The sequence below is a fragment of the Chrysemys picta genome, chromosome 14 (assembly GCF_011386835.1).
Source record: "Chrysemys picta bellii isolate R12L10 chromosome 14, ASM1138683v2, whole genome shotgun sequence".
NCBI lineage: Eukaryota > Metazoa > Chordata > Testudines > Emydidae > Chrysemys > Chrysemys picta.
Window position 1 is genome coordinate 8,963,860 of NC_088804.1, and position 23,568 is coordinate 8,987,427.

General features: G+C 52.2%; 1 protein-coding gene and 1 long non-coding RNA gene across 2 annotated transcripts; one reads left to right on the forward strand and one right to left on the reverse strand.

The window, feature by feature from the left end:
- Window positions 1-2,990: 2,990 nt before the first annotated feature.
- Window positions 2,991-16,438, reverse strand: LOC122172153 (natural cytotoxicity triggering receptor 3-like). Its single transcript, XM_065566926.1, has 4 exons — window positions 16,031-16,438; window positions 9,865-10,197; window positions 3,926-4,040; window positions 2,991-3,382 (listed from the first exon to the last, which is right to left on the reverse strand). The coding sequence occupies exons 1-4, from the start codon at window positions 16,089-16,091 to the stop codon at window positions 3,274-3,276; spliced, it is 618 nt and encodes a 205-aa protein (XP_065422998.1). The 5' UTR covers window positions 16,092-16,438; the 3' UTR covers window positions 2,991-3,273.
- A 512-nt stretch (window positions 16,439-16,950) lies between these two features.
- LOC135975588 (uncharacterized) lies at window positions 16,951-23,099 on the forward strand. The gene is made up of 3 exons (XR_010592516.1): window positions 16,951-17,060; window positions 18,913-19,043; window positions 20,364-23,099. It is a non-coding gene; the product is annotated as an uncharacterized LOC135975588 (long non-coding RNA).
- The last annotated feature ends 469 nt before the right edge of the window (window positions 23,100-23,568 follow it).

Below are 23,568 nucleotides of genomic sequence, written 5' to 3' on the forward strand. Positions count from 1 at the left end.
GCAGTGACTTTGATTTGAGCTCTGGAGGTTCTGCAGTTTGACATCAGAGGGCAGCAGAGGGTCACAGAGGGGAAGGGGACTGATGTCGGCATGCGGAGGCCAAGGAATGAGAATGGGCTGCTATACCTCAGAAGGGCCTGATGGGGGCAGCAGAGGCTCAGGAAGGGCAGACTGATGGCTACAGCCCAAAATTAGTGGAAGCAGCCTCGGGTGTGGGGGCCCATGTTGGGACTGTACCATCAGCAGGGCAAATAGTCCTACCCCCCCGCCCCCTGAGTGAGCCCACTGGTTTGCTCCCGCCCCAGGCAGTGGACTTCATGTGCTGAGTTGCCGTCCTGTGCTTTCAAAGCAGCGCTGTAAACGCTATTGCTCAGGCAACAGAACCAGCAGCTCCCCTGTGGGTGACAGGCCCAGAAGTGGATGCTGCGTCCTGGCCCCGTCTCTGAGATGATACAGGAGCACAGCCTGGCCCTGAGCCAATCCCAGGGTGTCCTGCTGTTTGCTGCTCTCTGGGAGGAGAGCTCATGAGCAAAATCGCTTGCTCTTCGGTCCCTGCCACCAGCACTCCTGACTAGTGTGGTCACCGGCCTTTCCTCGGGGTGATAAACTCAGGGCTACTCTGGGACCTGGAGGGTTTGGGGGGGTGCAAAATGGGAGGGGCACGCAAACATAGCCCTGCCCATCCTGACTTACAAAAGCCTCCCCCACAACACCCCTGAATGCTCCTGCCATGCGACACTAGGGCCGAGTTTGGATGGCGTGAGGTACTTCAAGCACAGCTCAGTTCCTGAGAGCGGAATACAGCCCATGATCTTCGAAGGGCTCAATAAACAACCCAGCGCGCTTGGGGCCTGAGAATAAAGCTCCGACCTCCAGACCAATGCTGAGATTTTAATACATAGAAGATTAGGGTTGGAAGAGACCTCAGGAGATATCTAGTCCCACCCCTGTTCAAAGCAGGACCAACACCAACTAAATCATCCCAGCCAGGGCTTTGTCAAGCCGGGCCTTAAAAACCTCTATAGAAGGAGATTCCACCACCTCCCTAGGTAACCCATTCCAGTGCTTCACCACCCTCCTAGTGAAATAGTGTTTCTTAATATCCAACCTAGACACACCCCCCCCCCCCGCACTGCAACGTGAGACCATTGCTCCTTGTTCTGTCATCTGCCACCACTGAGAGCAGCTGAGCTCCATCCTCTTTGGAACCCCCCTTCAGGTAGTTGAAGGCTGCTGTCAAATCCCCCCTCACTCTCTTCATGTATCTCTGTTTCCTGGACTGTAGCGCTCCTGGCATGTGTGGACTGCTTTCCCCTCCATTATCAACGCAGATCCCTCATGCATGCTGCCTGCCTCCCCCGGAGAGGGGCCATTCCCTTTGTCCTACACACTCCAGCGAACTTGCTGTGCTTATGGGGCTTGGGGAGTCTCTTTTCCCATGTGCATTTTGTCATGCCAAATCCCTTCTAAATGTACTGAGGTTGTGAGAGCAAATAGAGACTGGGGCGGGGGGGCGGTTTAGCCATGAAGCTGAGGTGGGGGCGGGGTTTCTATCTATGTGGTGCTAATGGGCAGGGCTCTTTCCAGGGAGCTGAGGGGAAGAGGGTCAGCAGCAGGGCCCTGTCCTCATTCTTAAGCATTTCCTGGAAAAGCTCAATTCCCCCCTTTGCCCACAGGATGGCAGCGTGGCCCAAAGAATAGGGCATTGGCCTGGGAGTCAGGGGATTTAGTGTCTACTCCTGGTTTTGCCTCTGACCCGCTGTGTGACCTGGGACAACCTGTAACCCGTAGTAGCTGTGCAAGCAAAGATCCCACTGCCCAGCTGAGTTCCGGAGCAGTCAAAAATCTCCCTTCCCAGAGTGTGTGTGAGGCGGCGGTATGGGGGTGGGGGCGCCGGTGTTACCTGCTACCGGTCGTGTTCTAACTGAATTACACGAGCAGCCAGTAGGGTTGATATGAACTTTTCGCATTCACCACAGAAATACACTAAGAGGAGTTTATGGCTCCACCCCAGGACCATGCATTATACAGGGAAGCCAGTTCTGCTACCTGAGAGCTGTGGGGATGCACCTCTACCTGGCATTCTGCTATAAACTGTTGGCGGTTCCACCTGCTTGGCCGGCCCCCTAATCCCGTGGGCAGCTCCTGTGGAGAAATGGCAGCCCCCCCTTGTGGGGGGGTCAAACAGTGGAGAGATATTGGGGGGTGCAAAATGAGTGCAGATGTGTGACTCCCGTGGGGGATGGGGGTAACCTGTGACTACACGCAGGACGGACCCGTAAGGAATAAATGGTCCGGCAATGGCAGTGAAGTAGTCACAGATGGGGAATACTGATCCCTGGCTCTGTTGAAGGATTGGGCTAAACCGGGGTTCTCAAACTGGGGGTCGGGACACCTCAGGGGATCGTGAGGTTATTACGTTGGGGGGTCATGAGCTGTCAGCCTCCACCCCAAACCCCGCTTTGCCTCCAGCATTTATAATGGTGTTAACTATATAAAAAGTGTTTTTAATTCATAAGGGGGGGGGTCGCACTCAGAGGCCTGCTGTGTGAAGGGGTCAGCGGTAGAAATGTTTGAGAACCACTGGGCTACACTCTGCGTCACCCTGTTTGAAGGTAGGTGCCAGAGATGAGAAGCTGGAGGCCGGGCAGCATTTCACTGAGCTGTAGCTTCCCTTCATCAAACACCTCTTTGGTAGGGGAGCCAGTTGCCCAGGGCACATGCATGTCATGCCATGAGGAATTGCCTTTGATTGGGTGGTGGCCTGCCCTCTACTGGCCTCATGGGCTCTACACGAGTTCAATGAGCTGCAGAACTGCCCCCTACAGCTGGAGCTGGGAGGTCGACAGAAAGGAGCTTCCCCCCCGCCCCCGCCCCGACTTACAATGAGGCTTCCTGATTGTGGCTCTTTCAATGAATCTGCAAAGTGTAGCCCGACGAGCCGTTAATGCCAACCCGGGAGGATTAGGAACAATCACAAATGCTTGCAAAGTAGCAATGAAGCTTTATTATATGTGCGTCTGTTACAGCTTGTGGGTGTTCTTGCAAGGACACTTACAGTCTGAAACACAATGTCTTTGGCTGTAGTGCACAGTGTGTCCTTCTGTAAGTGCACAGAGCTCGCTCACTCTGTCAGGACTGAGCTGTCTGTCTGTCAGTGCTGAAACAAGAACAGTCCAGTGAGGTATGTGGAATGAAGACAGGAAATGTGCAGAGACAACCGGAGGCAGTTGGGTCTGGCGTGGCTCTGGGGTGGAGTGTTTATCTGTGGTTCTAAGAAAGTGAGGTTTGTTTCCTCTTTGCCTCCAAGACCCTGATTGCCCTCTTCACCCAAGGCTTTGAGGGGTCAGCACAGACCTTGCGGTCAGCAACCGTCTCCAACCTGCAAATGGAAAGGCAAGAGAGCTCATTAAAAAGGGCCACCTTTGTATTTTTATTTGCAAACATCTTCCCCTTCCCCTTCCCTTTCCTTGCATCAGTTTCCCACGCCCTTGTCTGTCTTGTCAATTTAGATTGTAATCTCTTTGGAGCAGGGACTTTACTTTATATACATATCTACAGCACCTGGCGCATCGGAGCCCTGATCAAGACTGGGGACTTTACATGCAATTATTATACAAATTATAATTAATAAGTGCTAGACCATCCATATAGATAGCTCATCCTCTTGAGTGTCGCTAGGCTATTGGTTTCAATAATACCCTGCAGTAAGATTAACGATACTTCTCACTTCTGGAGATTACCCAGTGTTACTCTCTTTATAAAGAAAACCTCCCATATACAAGAGCTTAACGGGACCCTGTGGTCTCTGTAACCTGATGTGACAGCTGGTATCTCAGGCGGACACCTTCTCTGGCTTGCCAGTGAGGTGCACTGTAACAGGGTAGGAGGACAATCAGCCCTGGAGGGAATTGTCTCTACTTACACAACAGCTGGTAAGTGACACTCGCGGGGGGTATTGTAGAAATCCACCAGTTTAGAAAGCTGAATGGCTCCAGTCATGTAATTAAAGCAACATTCCACGGGAGTAGACGATATGGCTGTGAAAGAGAGAGTTCGTTAATCCCAAAGCCATTGCATTAGAACTGACTGGTATTGGGATTTCTCAGGGGCTCTGTTCTCCCTTTTAGTCACCTCAGAAAAACTACATTAAAACTGTGTGTGGCTGACATTGTCTCCATGGGAGTGGGAATTCCCAAGCTAAGATGCAGTTAAGTTTAAGAATCTCTGTCCATTTTGGCTACTGTATTGGAGACCTGAATCTGAAAGGACACGTTAAAGTTGATGGCAAAGCTGCGTATGGGAACACACCTGGGCCACCTGGTACTTCACTGGCATCATTCTGAGACGCACTATGGCTACAATGAATTTCACAGCTACACTGGGCTTGAGCTCAGCTCTGGCCATGGTTCTCCAAAGGGGCTAATGATTTCAGGTGTCTCCAGTTTTGGGTGCACAGCTTGAGATTCCTTCAAGAGGCTGCTTTTCAGAACGTGCTGAACACCCACCATCTGAAAACTAGACCCCTGGAAAATGTCTCCCTTTGTGTACCCAGAACTTCAGCTACCCAAACTGACTTGTCACTTTGGAAAATGTGGGTCAGATTCTCCTGACTCAAAACAGCCTTTTACCACTTACACTACAGGGAACTCTCCATTAACTGTTAGCCCTATAGGACACATGACACACAGTTGAATACTACTAATTCCATCCTGTAGGGGGTAATGATACAAATACACAGTAGCCAGTACATTAGAGTAATGAGAAACAAATTTGCTGAAATGTATTATTCTGGCTTTCCCTCCCTTTATTCTCTAGTACTTAAGGACACTTCCATGAAAACAGATTTTTGTTTCCTAAAAGCTTGCTCTCTGCTGCTACGTAACCCCCACCTGAAGTCAGAATCCTGTGTCTGTCGTATCACAATTACTTGCCCTGGAAATGATCATAAGGTCACAAGAGGATTATGGCAATCAAATGGGGGTCTAGCGGCAAGAGGAGATGAACCCTTAAACACAGATCCTATTTACATGCAAATCTCATTAATGAAGGAGGAAGGAATAAAATCTTAATGTTATATTCAGCCCTGCCATAAGTGGGTGCAATTTCCATTGACTCCATTGAGAGCTGGACCTGCTCAGTTCAGGGCTGAATTATGTCTAGACTACTATTATTCTGGGCTGGGACAGTCTGCATTGGGGGATGGGAGACCGGCCTTGAGGGAGGATCTGAGCATGTAATGTGAGAACCCAGGAAGGGGGTTGGAGGCCAGGTGACACCTCTGCCCGGGAAACTGGACAAAGGCTGGGGGAGGAGCCGGGGAGAGGCTGGGGGAGAGACGCTGGAGAGAGAGTTTCAGGAACTGGCTGGTGTAATGGAGGGGAGCCCGGACGGGGCTCTGACCCCCCAATGGGGCTGTGGTGCCCCGGGACCCCAAGATGGACCTAACGGGGGGTGGTCCTGTTGTCTGTACCTGCAAGACCTGTCTTGCACTGTGTTCCTGTCGTCTAAATAAACCTGCTGGTGTACTGGCTGGCTGAGAGTCATGGTGAATCGCAGGAAGCCAGGGGTGCAGGGCCTTGTCTCCCCCCACACTCCGTGACAGACCCTAGCAGCAAAAACAAGTGCAAACAGAAGATTCTTGAGACATCCTTAAAGAAAAGCCCCCAGTGGGCTCGGGATGGATGGCGAACGCACAGAGACTCTTGCTTGTGGGTCCACGGTTCAAATCTGAACAGCATTGTCGCTAAATGCCCCAATAGCAACTATGTGGGTAAAACCAGACAATCACCACGCTCCCAAATGAACTCACACAGGAAAATGATCAAAGACAAAAACACCCCATCACCTGTGTGTGAACACTTCTCACAGCGAGGTCAGACATAGCGTGTCCTCAGCCTCAAAGGAAACCTGCACAGCACTTTCAAAAGATTAGTCTGGGAGCTTAAATTCAGAACTAGATGAGACAGACTGAATAGAGCAGGGGTGGGTGAACTTTTTGGCCTGGGGGCCACATCTGGGTATGGAAATTGTACAGCGGGCCATGAATGCTCACGAAATTAACAATTCACATTCAAACAGAGAGAACACAAGTTTGTTTCGAAATCAAATTGCTCTTTTACAGGATTGCACGCACTGTGAAAAACCTAGGCCCTCTTTCTTTAGTCCCTCAGTCTCATAGTTATACCACTGCACATACATGGTGCTGTGGTTATTGACTGTCTTGAATGTACAATTCATGGTAAGTTCTGAGCCTTCTAAATCACTGACACTGGTTGGGGTTTGATTCACCATCAGGTCGGTAATTTCTGCAGAAAGAGAAACACAGATGATGGCCAGGGCCAGCTCCAGGGTTTTGGCCGCCCCAAGCAGCCAAACAAAACAAAACAAAACAAAAAGCCGTGATCGCGATCTGTGGCGGCAATTCAGCAGCAGGTCCTTCGCTCCGAGCAGGAGTGAGGGACCGTCCGCCGAATTGCTGCCGAACAACTGGACGTGCCGCCCCTCTCCGAAGTGGCCGCCCCAAGCACCTGCTTGGTAAGCTGGTGCCTGGAGCCGGCCCTGATGATGGCACCTTCATTGAGAAATAGTTCAATGTGCCACCAGACAAGGGCAGATGTACAAAATGAATCTCTCCAGTCCTGTCGTTTAGTGCCCTTATCCAAACCTGCCTATTATAGTTTCCCCTGCTTGTTTAGAGTTCTTTCGTTTGGCCCCATATAGAGCTGTATCGTGCATGTCAAGACGTTTATTCTGTTTAGTGGGCAGGTAACCCCAGAAGCTTCAGTCTAGACAAACCCCCTACAACAATGTGATTTATTACCCGAACCTTGTGCATGCCTGACACGCCTGCCAAATTCCTTACATTCAAACCCTTCTTGAGACCTATTTCCCTCCACCAGCCCAATGCAGGGCAAGAGAGAGGGTGGCCAATTCTCCTTTGTTACAGAAAAATGGGATTCCCTGAAGGACGTGGAATGGGCAGTTCTGAGAAGTGATGCACTTCTGCTGGCAATGGCAGGGGAGTGAGGATCGAGGTGCAACCGTTACTCTGGGCAGGGCTGTGCTTACAGCATAGCGAGAGAGTATCAGCAAGTCTTTAGCACTGGTTTTACTGGTGGAAACGTCAGCAGCTCCAGGGCCAGGCGGCAGCTGAGCAGGGGTTTTGAGGATCTCCATGGCCCCCAGATGTTGGATTTAAGGGCCTAAAGCCCTGTGTGGATTTAGTCCTTTAATCTCTCTGTGTCTCACTTCCCAATCTACTGTTAGTACGTCTGCCCGTTCTCCCCCTTTTGTCTGTCTTGTCTGTTAGAGTGTAAATTCTTTGGCTCAGGGGCTCTCGCACTATGTCCATGTACAGTAGAACTAATTGCAAATGTTCTGGCAAAACTTACCTTAGACTGAAAATGCCAATGCACTGACAAGAACTGATTCACCAAATCTACTACAGATTTGACTCCACTTTTGTCAAAACACACACCGGTTTCTGTTGGTGTTCCAAGATCCACAGGGTTCAAAAAAGAACCAGGTAAGTTCCTGGAGGATGGGTCCATCAATGGCTGTTAGTCAGGATGGGCGGGGATGGGGATGCCAGAGGCTGGGAATGAGCGACAGGGGATGGATCACTGGATGATTCCCTGTTGTGTTCATTCCCTCTGGGGCACCTGGCACTGGCCACTGGCAGAAGACAGAAGACTGGACCTTTGGTCTCACCCAGTCTGCCCGTTCTTATGATTCACCAAATCTACTACAGATTTGACTCCACTTTCGTCAAAACACACACCGGTTTCTGTTGGTGTTCCAAGAGCCACAGGGTTCAAAAAAGAACCAGATAAGTGCCTGGAGGATGGGTCCATCAATGGCTATTAGTCAGGATGGGGATGCCAGAGGCTGGGAATGAGCGACAGGGGATGGATCACTGGATGATGCCTGTTCTGTTCATTCCCTCTGGGGCACCTGGCACTGGCCACTGGCAGAATACAGGACACTGGGCTAGATGGACCTTTGGTCTCACCCAGTCTGGCCGTTCTTATGTTCTCTTGTCCCATGAGCCCCAGCTCGGGGCGTCGGGAGTCGAGTCTCGGGGTGGGTGGGCTCCCCACGCTGTGGCAGAGCCAGGTCTCTAGGGGCTCTTGTTGTCTGCTTGGCTCCCTGCTCGAGCCAGGGCTCTTGGCGCTTCCAGTGTCCCTGCCATGGAGCTGGAAGCCTGGAAGTTCCAGAACCAGCTCCCAGGGGTGCAGCTCTGGGGTCGCTCCGCCATGCACACTGCCCCGGGCTGGAGATCCCAGGACCTCTAGAGTCCTGGGCCGGTGACTCCCCAGGCTGCTCTACTTGTAACTGGCCTCTGGGACTCTGGAAGCCGTCGGGTCCCTGGCCCGGCTGCAGTCCTGATCCGTCTTGGTTTGGAATGAAGCCAGTTCTGAAATAATGCACCAGGGATTCTTTGCATCCCTCTGTCCCCACAAGGTCCCTGGGGGACACCCTCCCATCCCCCTCTATTTCAGGGACTCCCTAGCCCCCACCCTCGTGCCAGGAGCTCTGTGTCCCCCCCCCATTTCTTTCCCCCCCCATGCTACAGTCCCCAATTCTGCCCCAAGCCAGGAGCTCTCTGTGCCCTTATTCTCTCCATTTCCACCATTCCAGGGCCCCCCATTCTCCCTGCATGCTTGGGGCTTTGGCTGTACCCTCATTCCAGCACTATCCCCAGACCAGGTCCCCCATCCTCCCCATGTCAGGGGCTCTGTGAGCCTTCCCCTCCTCCCTTTCCCCACTATTATTATTTCTCCTCTTTCTGCCCGGGACATAAATCACCCAGAGTGTCAGCATGTTACACTCTACTGGGGGAAGGAGCAGAGATGAGATGGGAATGTTTTTCTACTGGAAAGTGTTAATTGGTGCCACAAACTGGTTCTTTGATTTAGACAGTTACAGAGGTGCTTTGCTCCAAGCTGTTACTCTGCTAAACAGGGAGCAGGCACTCCATGTGTCCCCCACTTTTCCTCTTTTGGGTTTTCTGATTTCCCCAATATCAACAGAGTTCTGCCCAGTGATGCCTTCAATACTCCCTGAAATGTTGGAATTGATGGGCTGCAGGGTTCCAAATTATCGTGTCACAGACCAAGAGAAATGCCATCACGTTGAGTGCACTGTAGCTGTGTCAGTCCCAGGATATTAGAGACAAGGTGGGTGAGGGAACTTTTATTATTGGACCAACTTCTGTTGGTGAGAAAGACGAGCTTTCGCGCTCCATAGAGCTCTTCCTCGGGTCTGGGAGAGGTACTCCCAGCACCGCAGCAAAATGCAACGCTTAAACTCCCGCATAGATTTCTACACAGGAGGTTCGGTTGGTGTAACTAACTACGTCGCTCAGGGGTGTGGATTTTTCAACAACGTAGTTATGGCAACATAGGTCTGTAGTGTAGACCAGACCTAAGTTTCCAAGAGCTGAAGAAGAGCTCTGTGTAAGCTTGAAAGCTTGTCTCTCTCTCTCACCGACAGAAGTTGGTCCAATAGAAGATATTCCCTCACACACCTTGTCTCTCCAGTTGTGTATAAGGCCTCACAAGCTTAGCCAATTAGAAACCTCCCCTCACGCCCCATCTCAAAACAGTTTTTGAATATCTGGGGCTTGACCCTGCATTCCTTGTGCAGACAAAGCCCCCACAGAAATCAGTGGAATGCAGGATCAGGACCATTGTACGTACCACAGAATGTCCCCCAGTTTTCCCCACAGCTCTGCCCTTTACACTTCGTGCTGCTCCATCTCCCCCAGCACCACCTGCCCCAGTTCTCTGGAACCAGGCCAGTGTCCTGAGCTCCCCCAGAAGGGTTTTGTAGAACAGAGAAGGAAATGCTGGTACTTACCATCGATGGTCACTTGGGTTCCATTTCCAGGAGATATCCCATCTTTGCTCCCAACCCCACACACGTAGGTTCCAGAATCAGTGACGTTGGCTTTCTTCACAGTGAGGGAAATAGACCTCTTTTCTATGTCTGCTGATAATCTGATTCGATCTGTTCCATTGGATAACTTTTCTGTTACATTGTTTCTGGTTTTATACCATTCAACAAACCACTTGGTTGAATTATTGCTTGTGTTGAATGTACACTCGATGGTGAACTCTGACCCTTCCATTGCACGGATAGAAGGGGGTGTCTGATTCACCACAATGACAGCAGTAGTATTTTCTGCAGCTCCTGAAACACAAAGTTCAGTGTCACTATTTAAATTATTGCAACAGGAGGAAGAATTAAATCAAACAAAATTGTTTGCAAATGATCCACTGCAGAATGTTTCCATTTCTCTACAAGGAAGCCAAGTGCACGAGCAGGAACTCTCTGCTGAAGGTCACGGTATGAAGTTCAGAGCAGTGAGTGGGGAGGGCTCAGACTGGTCAGTTTGCACAGGCCCCACTGGCACTGTTAGCCGGCCTGCCCCACTCCAGCCTGCCGAACTCCCTAAGTGCTAGCAAGAGCACCGGCTGGCTCCTAGGGCTCTAGAGAGAATCCCAGATGCAGGGAATTGGGCCTGCAGGCCCACGGTGGAGTGTCTGCTCCAGGGAGGCAAATCTCAACCACAATGGGCCAACCAGAGACTTGGGGGGTGGGGTTCAAAGAAGGGAGCTAGAGATGGGAGACAGGAGACAAAAGGAAGGTGGAGGGGGGGAGAAGACTGAGGGAAAGAGAGAGCTGGGAGTGGAAAAGAAAGGATGGGAGAGAGAAAGAGAGTGTGTGCAAAGCAGTGGAGAGGGATAGAAAGATGTAGGGGTATAAGGAAAGGGGAAGTAAAATAGACAAAGAAAAAGGAAATGAGGTGAGGAAGAAAGTCTGAGATGGAAGGAAAGGACAATTCACGTTATAATTTATTCCCTTTGCAGCTAGAGTCCTCAACCACCTGTAGAGCCCCACTGTTTTAGGCCCGGCACGTACGTACTATAAGAGACCGTCCCTGCCCTGAGGAGCTCACTGTCTAAACAAAGAGTGGGAGAAGAAAGACACAAAGGGGGAGTCTACATCGTTCCTATGCACCGGGGTGCCGCCAGCCTGTTCCTGGTGTAGGGGCTGTGCGGGGCCAGACAGAAAATTGGGGGGCTGTGCCCCCCCTTGCCACAAGGCCCCGCCCCTCTCGATGGCCCTGCCTCCTGGCCAGGTTGGAGGCAGGAATCGGGGCGCTGGCTGTTCGCAGCCAGTAAGAGCTGCCCAGATGGGGGGATCTGACTCCGGGGCTAGAAGAGTCCTTGGGGAGCAGTGACTGTGGGGCCAGGGCCCTGGAGCCTGGGCTGGAGCAGGTCAGTCTGGTCTGCTGAGGGGAGCCCTGAACCCTCCACCTGCCCTGGGCAGTGCGCCCTGGCGAGCGAAGACAACCAAAACCACACTGTTTTTGAGAAAATATAAAAGATTTATTAACTACAGAAAGGCAGATTTTCAGTGATTAGAAGCAGCAGACAGAGATCAAAGTTGCACCTTGTCTATACTGGCAAGTTTCTGCACATTAAAGCAGCTTTGAGCTCTGTAACTCCTGAGGTGTATACACTGCCAAGCCACTTAGTGCGCAGAAACTCCACAGTTGCACCGCTGTAAAAAAACCACCCCAACGAGAGGCGTAGAGCTTTCTGCACCGGGGCTACAGCGCTGCGGTGCCAGTGTAGACACCCTGGTTGATTAAAGCACTGCGATTGGCCTCCGGGAGGTTTCCCACAATGCCTGTTCTCACCTCTCTGGTCATTGGTTTGAACTCTACTGCCCTGCCGTCAGGTGACCAACCATCATCCCCACCCCTTAAATTCCTTGGGAATTTTGAAAGTCCCCTTCCTGTTTGCTCGGTGACACGTGCAGTGGTCTCAGCGCATCTTTCCAGGTGGCCATGCCTGATCCACACACCAGGCGATCCCGGCTTGGAGCAATGCCGAGCTGCTGGACCTCATGGGCATTTGGGGAGAGGAGGCTGTCCAGTCCCAGCCGCACGCCAGCCGTAGCAATTACGATACCTACGGACAGATTTCATGATGTGCCCTCCCTGAGGAGTCCCTGGGAGGGCCACTGGGAGAGTGGATTCTCCTTAATGGGACATCAACCCCTCTCTGGTCAGTGTTAGTTGCTCCGAACGTCACAACACATTTCAGTAATGCGCGCGTGGCAAAACTTTGTAACTTCAGATACAGTGATAGTGCCTCTACAATTCATCAGGATATTAATGTTCAACAGATCAAGATTTCTTAAATGATACCTCCCAAGGCATGCATTGTACAAAACATCGAATCACATCACAGTGGTGAATATGGGCGTTCCAGGGCGCTATTTTGAGGTACAGAGTGTCACAATATAACATGGGGGTTCAGCCATATGGGGCACTCTACGATATTTGCCTAAGCTGTGCCTCACTGGCTACGCTGGTATTTATAGCCGTGCTGTCTGGGTGTGTAGTGTCTGTACTGTACACACTGCCGCAAGGGTAGGTGTGGCCTGAGTGAGAGGAAGAACACCATGTCCAGAAATACCAGATTAACAATAGTGATTGAATCTCCAAGCAATGTACAAAACAGCTCGTTCTATAGCTAGAGCATTAACATTTGCACACACGCAGTTTGAGACAGGACTGCCATGAGCAGAGGGCAGTGGCTTGGCCCATGCCAGGAGTGAGTGAGTGAGGAATGAAGAGACAGAAGCAAAGAAGTCAAGGAATGGCCTATTTTTGAGGTTGTGATGATGATGATTTATGCATCTTCTAGTGGCACCCAGAGGATTTGGGCCACATAGTGCCAGGCCCTGTACAAGCAAATAGAAGAGACAGTCTGCCAAATCTAAAACCAGCCTGGAAATTTTCCCCTTCAATTTCCTAGCCCTCAATTAGCCCAAATATTTAGGGAAATAAAATCAACTGTAAAATGTTAAGCTCTTCAGGGCAGAGTGGGGCAGTAGCTGTATCCGTAAACTAGCACATCCACACAATAGAGACAAGTGCCATACTTAGGAAGGAAAAATCAAATGCACACCCCCAAAATGTGAAAAGGATCTGGGGGTTACAGTGGATCACAAATTTAAATATGAGTCAACAATGTGGCACAGTTCCCAAAAAGGTTAATGTCAGTCTGGGCTGTATTAACAGGAGTGACGTGAGTCGGCCACAGGAGCTAATTGTCCCGCTCTACTCAGCACTGGTGAGGCCCCAGCTGAAGTTCTGAGTTCAGTTCTGGGCAGTGGGCACCACACTTTAGGACGCATGTGGACAAACTGGAGAGAGTCCAGAGGAGAGCAACAAAAATGATAGAAGGTTTAGAAAACCTGACCCAGGAAGAAAGGTTGAAAAAACTGGGTATGTTTAGTCTTGAGAAAAGAAGACTGTTTTCAGGCCCCACCTCAGTCTTCAAATATTAAGAGCTGTTTTAAAGAGAACTCAGATCAACTGCTCTCCATGGGCACTGCAGGTAGGACAAGACCTAGTGGGCTTAATTCTCAGCAAGGCACATTTAGGGTAGATATTAGGGAAAACTTTCTAACTATCCGGGTAGTTAAGCTCTGGAATAGGCTTCCAAGGGAGGTTGTGGAATCCCTGTGACTGGAGGTTTTTAAGAAGAGGTTAGACAAACACTTATCAAGGATGGTCTAGGTTTACTTGGTCCTGACTCAGCGGAGAGAGCTGGACTTGATGAATTCTCAAGGTCCCTTCCAGCCCTATGCTTTTATGATTCTCTACCAGTATCTTCCGACTCCTTTTCACCAAGTGCAAGGTCTGTGAGTGGAAGGAGCAATGCAGCCAGGCCATGCCACTCTAGTTTCCCATCGAGGGGAGTGGAAGGAAATCGTATGGATTGCAGACTGTATAAAAAGACATAATTTCGCAATCCAGATAATTTCCCTCAGAAAAGGGAAGTTCAGACACCACTTGTGCCATGATACCAGATACTTCACAAGGCAGAAATAATCAGATAAGCTTAGCTTATCTAAGCACCGTTTTGCAGTATAAAAATCACTCATTCCATAGTAATTAACCTTTGAACTGCTTAGTGTCTTAAAACAGAATTGTCAGCTTAAAAGACATTATGTGCTCTGCAATTGTAGATGATATTCAGGTGTCTTTATAGTATTTATTGTATCAGTTAGATGGTTCCTGCACAACAAAACAATACCAAAAATCCAATTCCCATCTTTCCAGCTGCTTGGATTTACAGAGACACAGTCAACTTGAAACCTAGTCAATGGACAAGCAAATCAAGTTCAAGTATCTTTAGGCACTACCCATGCCTCTGAGTCTCCCCTGCCTGTTTCTGTATAGCCAAAGTAGCTTGTTTTTTCAAAAAAAAAAAAAAAAAAAAAAAAGTCTCCCCTGTTACCCAGTGAAAGACCCATGCAAATTGCAAGGGTAACTGACTACAGCCATGATCCTGAATCACCCCCACACGAGCAGACCCTTGTGCCTGTGCGGATCTGATTGATCTAAACAACTAAGCATGGGAACCGTGAAACTGACTGTACAAAAGTTGTTGTTACATGATCAAAAAAACCAACTTTCAAAAAAAAAATACATATTTCTCTCAAATCTCTTTCATTTATGTTTAGGGTTACCATATTTCAGCAAGCAAAAAAGAGGACGGAAGGAGCCCTGCCCTAGCCCCGCCCCGTCCTGCCCTAGCCCCGCCCCTCCCACTTCCCGCCCCCCTCAGAACTCCCAACCCTCCCCCCCGCTCCTTGTCCCCTGACTGCCCCCTCCTGAGACCCTCCCCCCATCCTAACTGGCCCCCTAGGACACTACCCCCTACCTGTCCCCTGACTGCCCCAACCCTTATCCACACCCCCACCCCCAGACAGACCCCAGGGACTCCCACGCCCCATCCAACCACTCCCCACCCCCTGACAGCCCCCCCCCAGAACTCCCGACCCATCTAAACCCCTCTGCTCCATGTCCCATTGACTGCTCCGATCCCTCTCCCCACTCCTGCCCCCTGACAGCCCTGCCCCCAGAACTCCCAACGCCCCCCCCCCGCTCCTTGTCCCCTGACTGCCCCGTCCTGGGACCCCTGCTCCTAACTGCCCTCCAGAACCCCACCCCTTACCTAAGCCTCCCTGTTCCTTGTCCCCTAACTGCCCCCTACTAAGACCCCCCCACCCTAACTGCCCCCCAGGACCCTACCCCCTATCTGTACCCTAACTGCCCAAAACCTTATCCACCCCCCCAGAAAGCCCTCCCCCCGAACTCCCGACCCCCCGTCTCTTGACTGCCCCCTCCAGAACCTCCCTGCCCCTTCTCCGACCCCCTGACCCCCTTGTTGTTGGCCTTCGCCTAATGTCTCTGTGAACTTGCTCAGGAATGGCCGGAGCCGTTCATCCTGGCACGCTGGGGAGCAGGGGAGGAGGTGCAGAGGAGGAGCTCCAGACAGCCGGAGGCGATCTACGAATGCAGGGAGGGCGGGAGGGAGTGATCTCTGCTGCAGGGGGGAGGAGGGGCTCTCTCTGGCTGTCGGAGCCCCATGTAAGTGGCACCATACGGCCGGCTGCCATTAGCCGCGCGCGCTCTGCATGGCGGGGGAAGTCCGGACATTTACAAATTCCCCCCGACGCTATTTTTAGCTCAAAAAGCCGGACATGTCCGGGGGAATCCGGACGAATGGTAACCCTATTTATGTTGCTGGTACAGACTAAAGTAAGTTCAAAAGTTTTCAGAAAGACCTGTGATTCCCCCGCCCCCTTTTTTTAAGTTGCTGGTGAACTAAATAGGATAAAAGGAAGTTGGGAACATTGAGGTAGCCCGTGCGTCTAATCCTGCGCTCTTTGAAATGGCAAAACCAAAAATCCAAAGACAAACCCCCCAAATCCAAAGACAACCAGGAATCTGTACGTCATTGGCTCCCACCATTCACTCTACCAGTTCCCATGTGCTGTGGGTATCACCCGCTTACAGAGCTTCTGCGTGTACCCCGGGAGAAAGGGTTTTGTTGCTGGGTTTCTTTCTTTCAGAAGCTTTTACTTTGCCAGCAATGGAGACTCCTGACTCTGACACCACAATGAAAGCACATCGTTCAAAGGGGAAACTCACCCAGATGCAGACAGAGGAGGAAGATCAAAGGCAGGAAGATGTTTGCCAGCTGGAGGCTCATGGTGGCTTGTAGGATGTAGTCTTTCCTTGACACTGACTCTGCAGCAGCCAACAGGGGCTTCTATGAGCCACTCGCTGAGTCTGGGGCTTCCTGTCTCTCTCTCTCTCTCTCTACCAGAATATTCACTTCTTGAGCCTGGGATGTCAGCGAATGCTTAAGCGCCCTCTCTCTCCTGCCGTTATTCTTGAGATTGCTCTCTCTGCTCCCTCCTTTTCTCACAGTTAGTTCCCCTTTCCACTCACATGCTTCCTCTTGTACTGGTTCCTGGCCATGGCATATGATTTCATCCGTTAGCTCTGTGTCTCGCTAGGTTCTGTGTGCAGTTTCATGCTTGGTCACGTGCTTGCTGCCAAAGAGAGAGCCAAAAAAATAGTCCAAGAGGACTTTATTTTCAGTGGTGGATTTCACAGGTCAGTGAAATGTCTCCTAGACACCCGCACCCAACGATTCTAGGCACCCACTCACTGTGACGTCAGGAATATCTGGAGTGACAAGTGTAGCACTACCAAAGGGAGATGTTAGGAAACAAGTGTGGATCTAGAATGAGCCTGCTGTCTCTGGACACTTGCAAGGCCCACACTGAAATCTGTGCTCCTATTGCACTCAATGGCAAGACATTCAGCAGGTGCTGAATTTTTGTAGAAGACAAAAAAGTGCCAGCCTGGGGCTTTAGGGAGTGACAAAGTCAGGCCAGACGGCTGCAGGAGGATCTGGGAAAACAGGTATGTTAGCCCTACAATGCTAAAGGCCCTTTTCCCTATAAGCTGGGAAAGGGTTACTTCAGGTCAATTAGGGACACCTGAGTCCAATTAAGGGCTGCCTGAAACCTGTTAAAATCTCTCTCCTAGGCAGGGGGGAGGAGAGACAAACTGCTGCAAGGCTGGAGGCAGCAGGGAGATGAGTTTCTCCCTGGGGAGGCGCATAGGCCTCCCCAGAGAGGAGACACACAGTTGCCTCCCAGCAGGGCTGGTGAGTGGGGCTGAGAGGCAGGGCTTGGGGGAGTGAGGCTGGGAGGAGCTTGGGGGGGGGTGCTTGGTTGTGCAGGGGGTGGGAAAGATGTGTGTGTTGGGGCACTAGGCAGTGGGGGTTCTGCGGGGGTGTTGGGCTGTGAGGGGGCAGGGAAGAGGTGTGTGTTGGGGCACTAGGGAGTGGGGGTTCTGTGGGGGATGCTGGGCAGTTGTGGTGGGGCTGTGGGCAGGGGTGATGTTGTACAGGGCACTGTGCATTTGTAGGTGGGTCTGGGGAGTGGTGCTGGACACAGTGGGTCTGGGGGGGATCTGGCCATAGGGATTTGGGGGGTGTTGGGTGAGGTGGGGGGGGCTGTGTGTTGAGCCATAGGCCCACCCCGGAGGGGAAGGGGCACGCTGGCAGCACAGGGCTGGGTGGGCCACTGTGTGTCTGGCAACTGCCGGTTTGTAACTAGTGCCCTTGCACTGGGCCGTCCCTGCCATGCCCCATTGCCTCTGGCTGGCCCCTCGCTCTGGGAACTGACCTCCCCATGCCATGCTCCATTGCCCCCATGGGGGCCCACAAATATGTTTGGCGTCAGGCCCACAAAAGGTTAATCCAGCCCTGATGTGAGCACGCCAGGGTGGAGCGGTTGAGTTGCAGCATGCAGACAGTAATGGAGGCTGGGGGGCAGAGAGGGTCACCCAGTGACAAAGAATAGTGAGAAAAGAAGGGGACTGAGGCCAGAGCTTGGCAGAGAGAGGAGCAGGTGCTGGTGGAGGGGGAGAGAGGAGAAACCAGAAAGCACAGAAAAGCTGAGGATGAAGGAATGGCCAACAGTAGCAAAGGGCGCAGATCGAGCAAGGACCATGACAGAGAAAGGCCTTTAGATTTGGCCAAGAGAGGCTCATTGGACTCTCGGGAGTGGTTTGGGTGAGCAGAAAGGGCTGAGTCAGACTGCAGCCGAGGCAGGAGAAGATGTCAAAGCAGAGGGTGTGAGCTGCACGGGGAGGGAGTTGGGTAAAAGGAGAGGGAGGCAATAGGCCAGTCCTTGGAGAGGGGAAAGGGGTCAAGTGAGGGTTTTATGACGGAACCAGTGGCTGTTGTAAGGGGAATGGAAAGTTTTGGTACTCGGCACATCATAGAGAGAATGAGGGAGGGGGAGGGCACGCAAGAAGAAGCTAGTGAAGTCAACGAGAAGGGGATAGGGACAATGGAACAGGAAGAGGAGTCAGAAGAAGAGGGACATCTCCAGGTTAAAAATGAGCATGGTGGAATGGAGGGAAACTGAGGCAAATTCAGGGGGAATGCAGAGAGGAGAAGGAAAGTCTCACCGGAGACCCTCCAGGTTCTCCTTGGGGAAGCTGGTGAGACCATGGGGGGAGAGGGGAGGGTGCAAACAATGTGAAAACAGAATCACACACTGAACTAGAGCCTCCTGGATTTAAAAGAGAGGGGGCTGCTGGTAGGGTGCTGTCCGTGACCGGGCCAGGACCTGCGAACTCCCTCCCTGCTCCCTTGGCACAAAATAACCCAGATCTATTGACCTTCAGGGCATTCTCCAAAGCCCCTCACTTTCCCCAGCATCTGGGGAAGGAGGGGAAGCTGAGGGCAGGGGTATGTGTGTGCTGTGGTCTCTGGTTTGGTCTGGCTGTTTAAGTAGGACTCTGTTTAGTGTCTGTCAAAGGCGCCGAAGGGCCCTCAGGAAGGGGCTGCCCTATGTTTTCTAGAAAGCTAGCTGAACACAAAGACAGACGTGATCACATTTTGAACACCTGCAGTCTGCCGTGGGCAGTGTGTGGTGCGTGGAGCTGGGAAAAGCATTGCCACTTTCTATCTTCAGTCTGCCCACTGGAGATTTCTCCTTTTCCAGCAATCTTACGGCACACACATAAGGAAGTAAGAGAGAAGAAGTGAGACTGGGTGGACACAGATGGGCCAGCAACCCGGGAGAAGATGTTGCCCGGCATAAGTGTTGATGAGCTAGACACAAAGGAGCCAAAGGTGAAAGAAGAGCCCAGGGACGAGCGATCACAGCCACAGAGAGAGAAGTGACGGTTGGAGTGAACTTAGAAGGGCAAACGGGGGCAGGCTGTGCAGGGAGGGGCTAAAAGAAACAGGAACTTGGGAGCCTGAGACCTTCGTTCAGGGGGATGAGAGAGGAGGGAGCCGGTGCAGATGCTGAGTGAGATGGGGAGTGTGGGGAAGAAAGGGCAGGGAGCAGGAAAAACGGAGAAGAGGAAGTGGAGTGAGGTGCAGGGGTTGCTGGGAAACAGCGAGAGATAAGGGGGAAATCAGGGCCGGCACCAGCCTGGCAAGCAGGTGCTTGGGGCGGCCGCTCCGGAGAAGGGCAGCACCTCCAGGTATTCGGCGGCAATTCGGCGGACGGTCCCTCACTCCCGCTCGGAGCAAAGGAACTCCTGCCGAATTGTTGCCGCAGATCACGATCGTATTCCTTTTTTTTTTTTTTTGGCTGCTTGGGGTGGCCAAAACCCTGGAGCCGGCCCTGGGGGAAATCATGTGGTAGGAATACGTTTTCTAATGGACAGGCTTACGGGGGAGCTCAGACAAGCCCAGAGCAGGAGGGGGAGGATGTGGGGATGTGTGGGGGGTGACTGTCGTCAGAAGCTGAGGGTGGAGGAAGATCTGCAAGGCCAAGAGGATGCATCAGCAGGTGGATGCTGAGGTGGGCACGGAGAGCAGGTGGCAGGGCTCATGGTGCAGGGTGGGAAGCCGGGAGAGGAAGGTGATGCAAGGTGGAGGTGAGGAGGGGATGGAGGGTGACGGTGAAACGCCCCCTCTCCCTTTCAGCAGCTGGGGGTGGGGAGAGACCGAGAGCAGTGACTTTGGTTTAGACAGAGCCACTGAGAGCCACAAACCCTCCATGGCGTGATGCCTTAACGCAGCATTGGGCTGCCTCTTTCACGCTGTCCTAGCAACATGCAAGGTGACATGATGGCACCACATGACCGTCTCAGGGCTAGGCCAGCAAGTCGCACTGTGATGAGTCTTGGCCTCCCTGCGCGTCTATTCGATGGCAGCCTGGCTCTCTCCAGCCCATCAAGTCAGGGCCTAACGAGGCTGGGCACCGGGGTCCCAGTCATCCAGAAGGAGAGGCTGAGGCGTGGGGGCAGGTGGCTGTGGGCACAAACCCTGCTTCCCTAAGAGGAGACGTGGGCCTGAGTGCTCGCATGTTCGCTCTCCGGTCAGGGATCCTGAGGCCCGCTAGCCCATGTGGTGGGGAAGTTCTTGCCTAGCCCAGCCTGAGTTTCCCCTCTCTCTCTCTCTCTCTCTCTCTCGCACCTATTTTTACATTTCCTGCAGTCTGCCACAGGAGCTAGATGCAAATCAACCTTTGTGCAAATTCACCAATCAAGAAATTCAGTCAGCGATTCCTAGATGAGGAAGGAAAAGCAAAGGGAAGTGAGCACTGGCTGCACCACGGTCACACAGCTCTACATTTCCCACCTGCACGCCCCTGCTGAAAAGGCCTTTAGTTACGTGCCTGAATATGGACTCTGGAGGCTCCCAGATATGAAAATGTTGGCCGGTCTTTCCTTGCTTTTTAAGAGCATGGGGTTACAATGCAGCCTTTTGGGGCCTGATTCCCAATTATTCCCACCAATCAGATTCCCACTGCCATTTATTCTCTACTTCCAAGCTCCAGAAGAGGCCGTGGGAAGCAGAACATAATTTAGAGCAGCCATGAGGTTGCTGTAATTGACAGCAAGGACCAGACAGGGCCCTGAGGAGCCAGAGAACAGAGACTGCACAGGTAGCTTAAAGCCACCTTCACTTGGCTAACTTCAGCCTCTGCCCCAAGCACAGGAACTGAGAATCAGACTCTAGGAATCTGCAGGAGCCTTGTAGTCCACAACAGCTTTCAGGGCATGTAACAAATGCTTCAGCCGGGAGAACGACCTGGGAAACACTCAGCCCTGGTATAAGCTAGTGCAACTCTACTGGAGACACATCACGTGCTCACTTACAGCCGGGCCGATTGTGGCCGAGGACGCAAGGTCCCTTGGAGGCTGCTTTTTGCAACAGCAGCAAAACGAATGGTGGGAAATTGCATCATCCCCGTTTTAGCAGCTCAGTGCTGGGAAAGGCTGAAAGAACTGGCTTTGATGAGAAAACCCAGCCAGTGCCTTCCGGCTAACGTACCAGCTCTTCCGAAAAGTTACCTCCCGAACCCATTCCATGGCTTCCTAGTGCTCGAAATGACCTGAGCGCAGGAGAGACAGCATGGCAATGTAACACCAACAGACCCCGGTCGGCGGCGGGCGGTATCGACCCTGGGGCCTCTCTGGAGCTTAGTGCATGAGCCAAAAGCCATCTGGCTCTTAGCTAAGGCTGTAGAGCAGACTCCTAATCTCTCTAAGTGGACTCGGTGCCACTAGCTGGGACAGAGCACCACACCCAGGTGTGTGGGTTACAATAAGGAACCAGGACAAAAAGGCACCAGGCAAACAGCCAGTGAGTCTTCCATGTGCCTGCTAAACCCGGCTCATCTCGTTACCAGATTGGTTACTCAGCTCCAATCAGTGACACTTGCGCAAATGCACCGAAGACCATAGGACGGCTGCGCACGTGGCAGGGAGAGCATCGGTGAGCCTGCTGGCCCTTGAGTGCTGGCCATGAGGCCTAAGGAGGAAAAGGCCCAGCTTGATTCTCAGAGCCCAGGCTCCGTTTACAGGCCCAGGAGCTGGGAAACAAACCCGTGTTTTTAATTGTTAACGGAGCACATGTAATCGTGGGTCCCTGAGATGGCACATATGGACCCTTACAAGGGTATTTTCACAGGTGCCTTTCAGGCTGGAAATGCCCTGTTACCTGGAAAGGGACAAATCTAACTCCAAGGGAGCCCTATTGTTTCAGTAAGAAGTGAAAGTTAACAAGTGACCTGTGAATTCTTAAAGGTCGGGTAGCTTCTCGGTTTCAAATACACTTTGTCAACAGGGCTTAACTAGCTGCCTGTAAACACTCCTGGTCATAAAGCAGATCGGTGGGGACAGGAGGTGAGTGGGAGGCAACTGGGGCAGAAAGGCGCCTGCAAGTTAGTGGTGCAAGTGAACTAAATACAAGGGAGGCAGCCCCCTTCCCTGCTGTGTATTGGCCCAGGGGAATCATGTTCTCAGCAGCTCTGCATTTCCTGCCTCTTCTCAGCATGGTCACATGCACAACCAGCCGCACAGAGCCCTCTGACAAAGGGCAGTGACTTTGATTTGAGCTGCTGGAGGTTCTGCAGTTTGACATCAGAGGGTCACAGAGGGGAAGGGGGCTGGTGTCGGCATGTGGGGGGCCAAGGAAGGAGAATGGGCTGCTATACCTCAGAAGGGCCTGATGGGGGCAGCAGAGGCTCAGGAAGGGCAGACTGATGGCTACAGCCCAAAATTAGTGGAAGCAGCCTCAGGTGTGGGGGGCCCATGTTGCGACTGTACCATCAGCAGGGCAAATAGTCCTACCCCCGCCCCAGAGTGAGCCCACTGGTTTGCTCCCGCCCCAGGCAGTGGACTTCATGTGCTGAGTTGCCGTCCTGTGCTTTCAAAGCAGCGCTGTAAACGCTATTGCTCAGGCAACAGAACCAGCAGCTCCCCTGTGGGTGACAGGCCCAGACGTGTACCCTGCGTCCTGGCCCCGTCTCTGAGATGATACAGGAGCACAGCCTGGCCCTGCGCCAATCCCAGGGTGTCCTGCTGTTTGCTGCTCTCTGAGGAGAGCTCACCAGCAAAATCGCTTGCTCTTCGGTCCCTGCCACCAGCACTCCTGACTAGTGTGGTCACCGGCCTTTCCACGGAGCACAGCTGTCCATGGGTGATAAACTCAGGGCTACTCTGGGACCTGGAGGGTTTGGGGGGGTGCAAAATGGGAGGGGCACGCAAACATAGCCCTGCCCATCGTGACTTACAAAAGCCTCCCCCACAACACCCCTGAATGCTCCTGCCATGCGACACTAGGGCCGAGTTTGGATGGCGTGAGGTACTTCAAGCACAGCTCAGTTCCTGAGAGCGGAATACAGCCCATGATCTTCGAATGGCTCAATAAACAACCCAGCGCGCTTGGGGCCTGAGAATAAAGCTCCGACCTCCAGACCAATGCTGAGATTTTAATACATAGAAGATTAGGGTTGGAAGAGACCTCAGGAGATATCTAGTCCCACCCCCTGCTCAAAGCAGGACCAACACCAACTAAATCATCCCAGCCAGGGCTTTGTCAAGCCGGGCCTTAAAAACCTCTATAGAAGGAGATTCCACCACCTCCCTAGGTAACCCATTCCAGTGCTTCACCACCCTCCTAGTGAAATAGTGTTTCTTAATATCCAACCTAGACCCCCCCCGCCCCCCGCACTGCAACTTGAGACCATTGCTCCTTGTTCTGTCATCTGCCACCACTGAGAGCAGCCGAGCTCCATCCTCTTTGGAACCCCCCTTCAGGTAGTTGAAGGCTGCTGTCAAATCCCCCCTCACTCTCTTCATGTATCTCTGTTTCCTGGACTGTAGCGCTCCTGGCATGTGTGGACTGCTTTCCC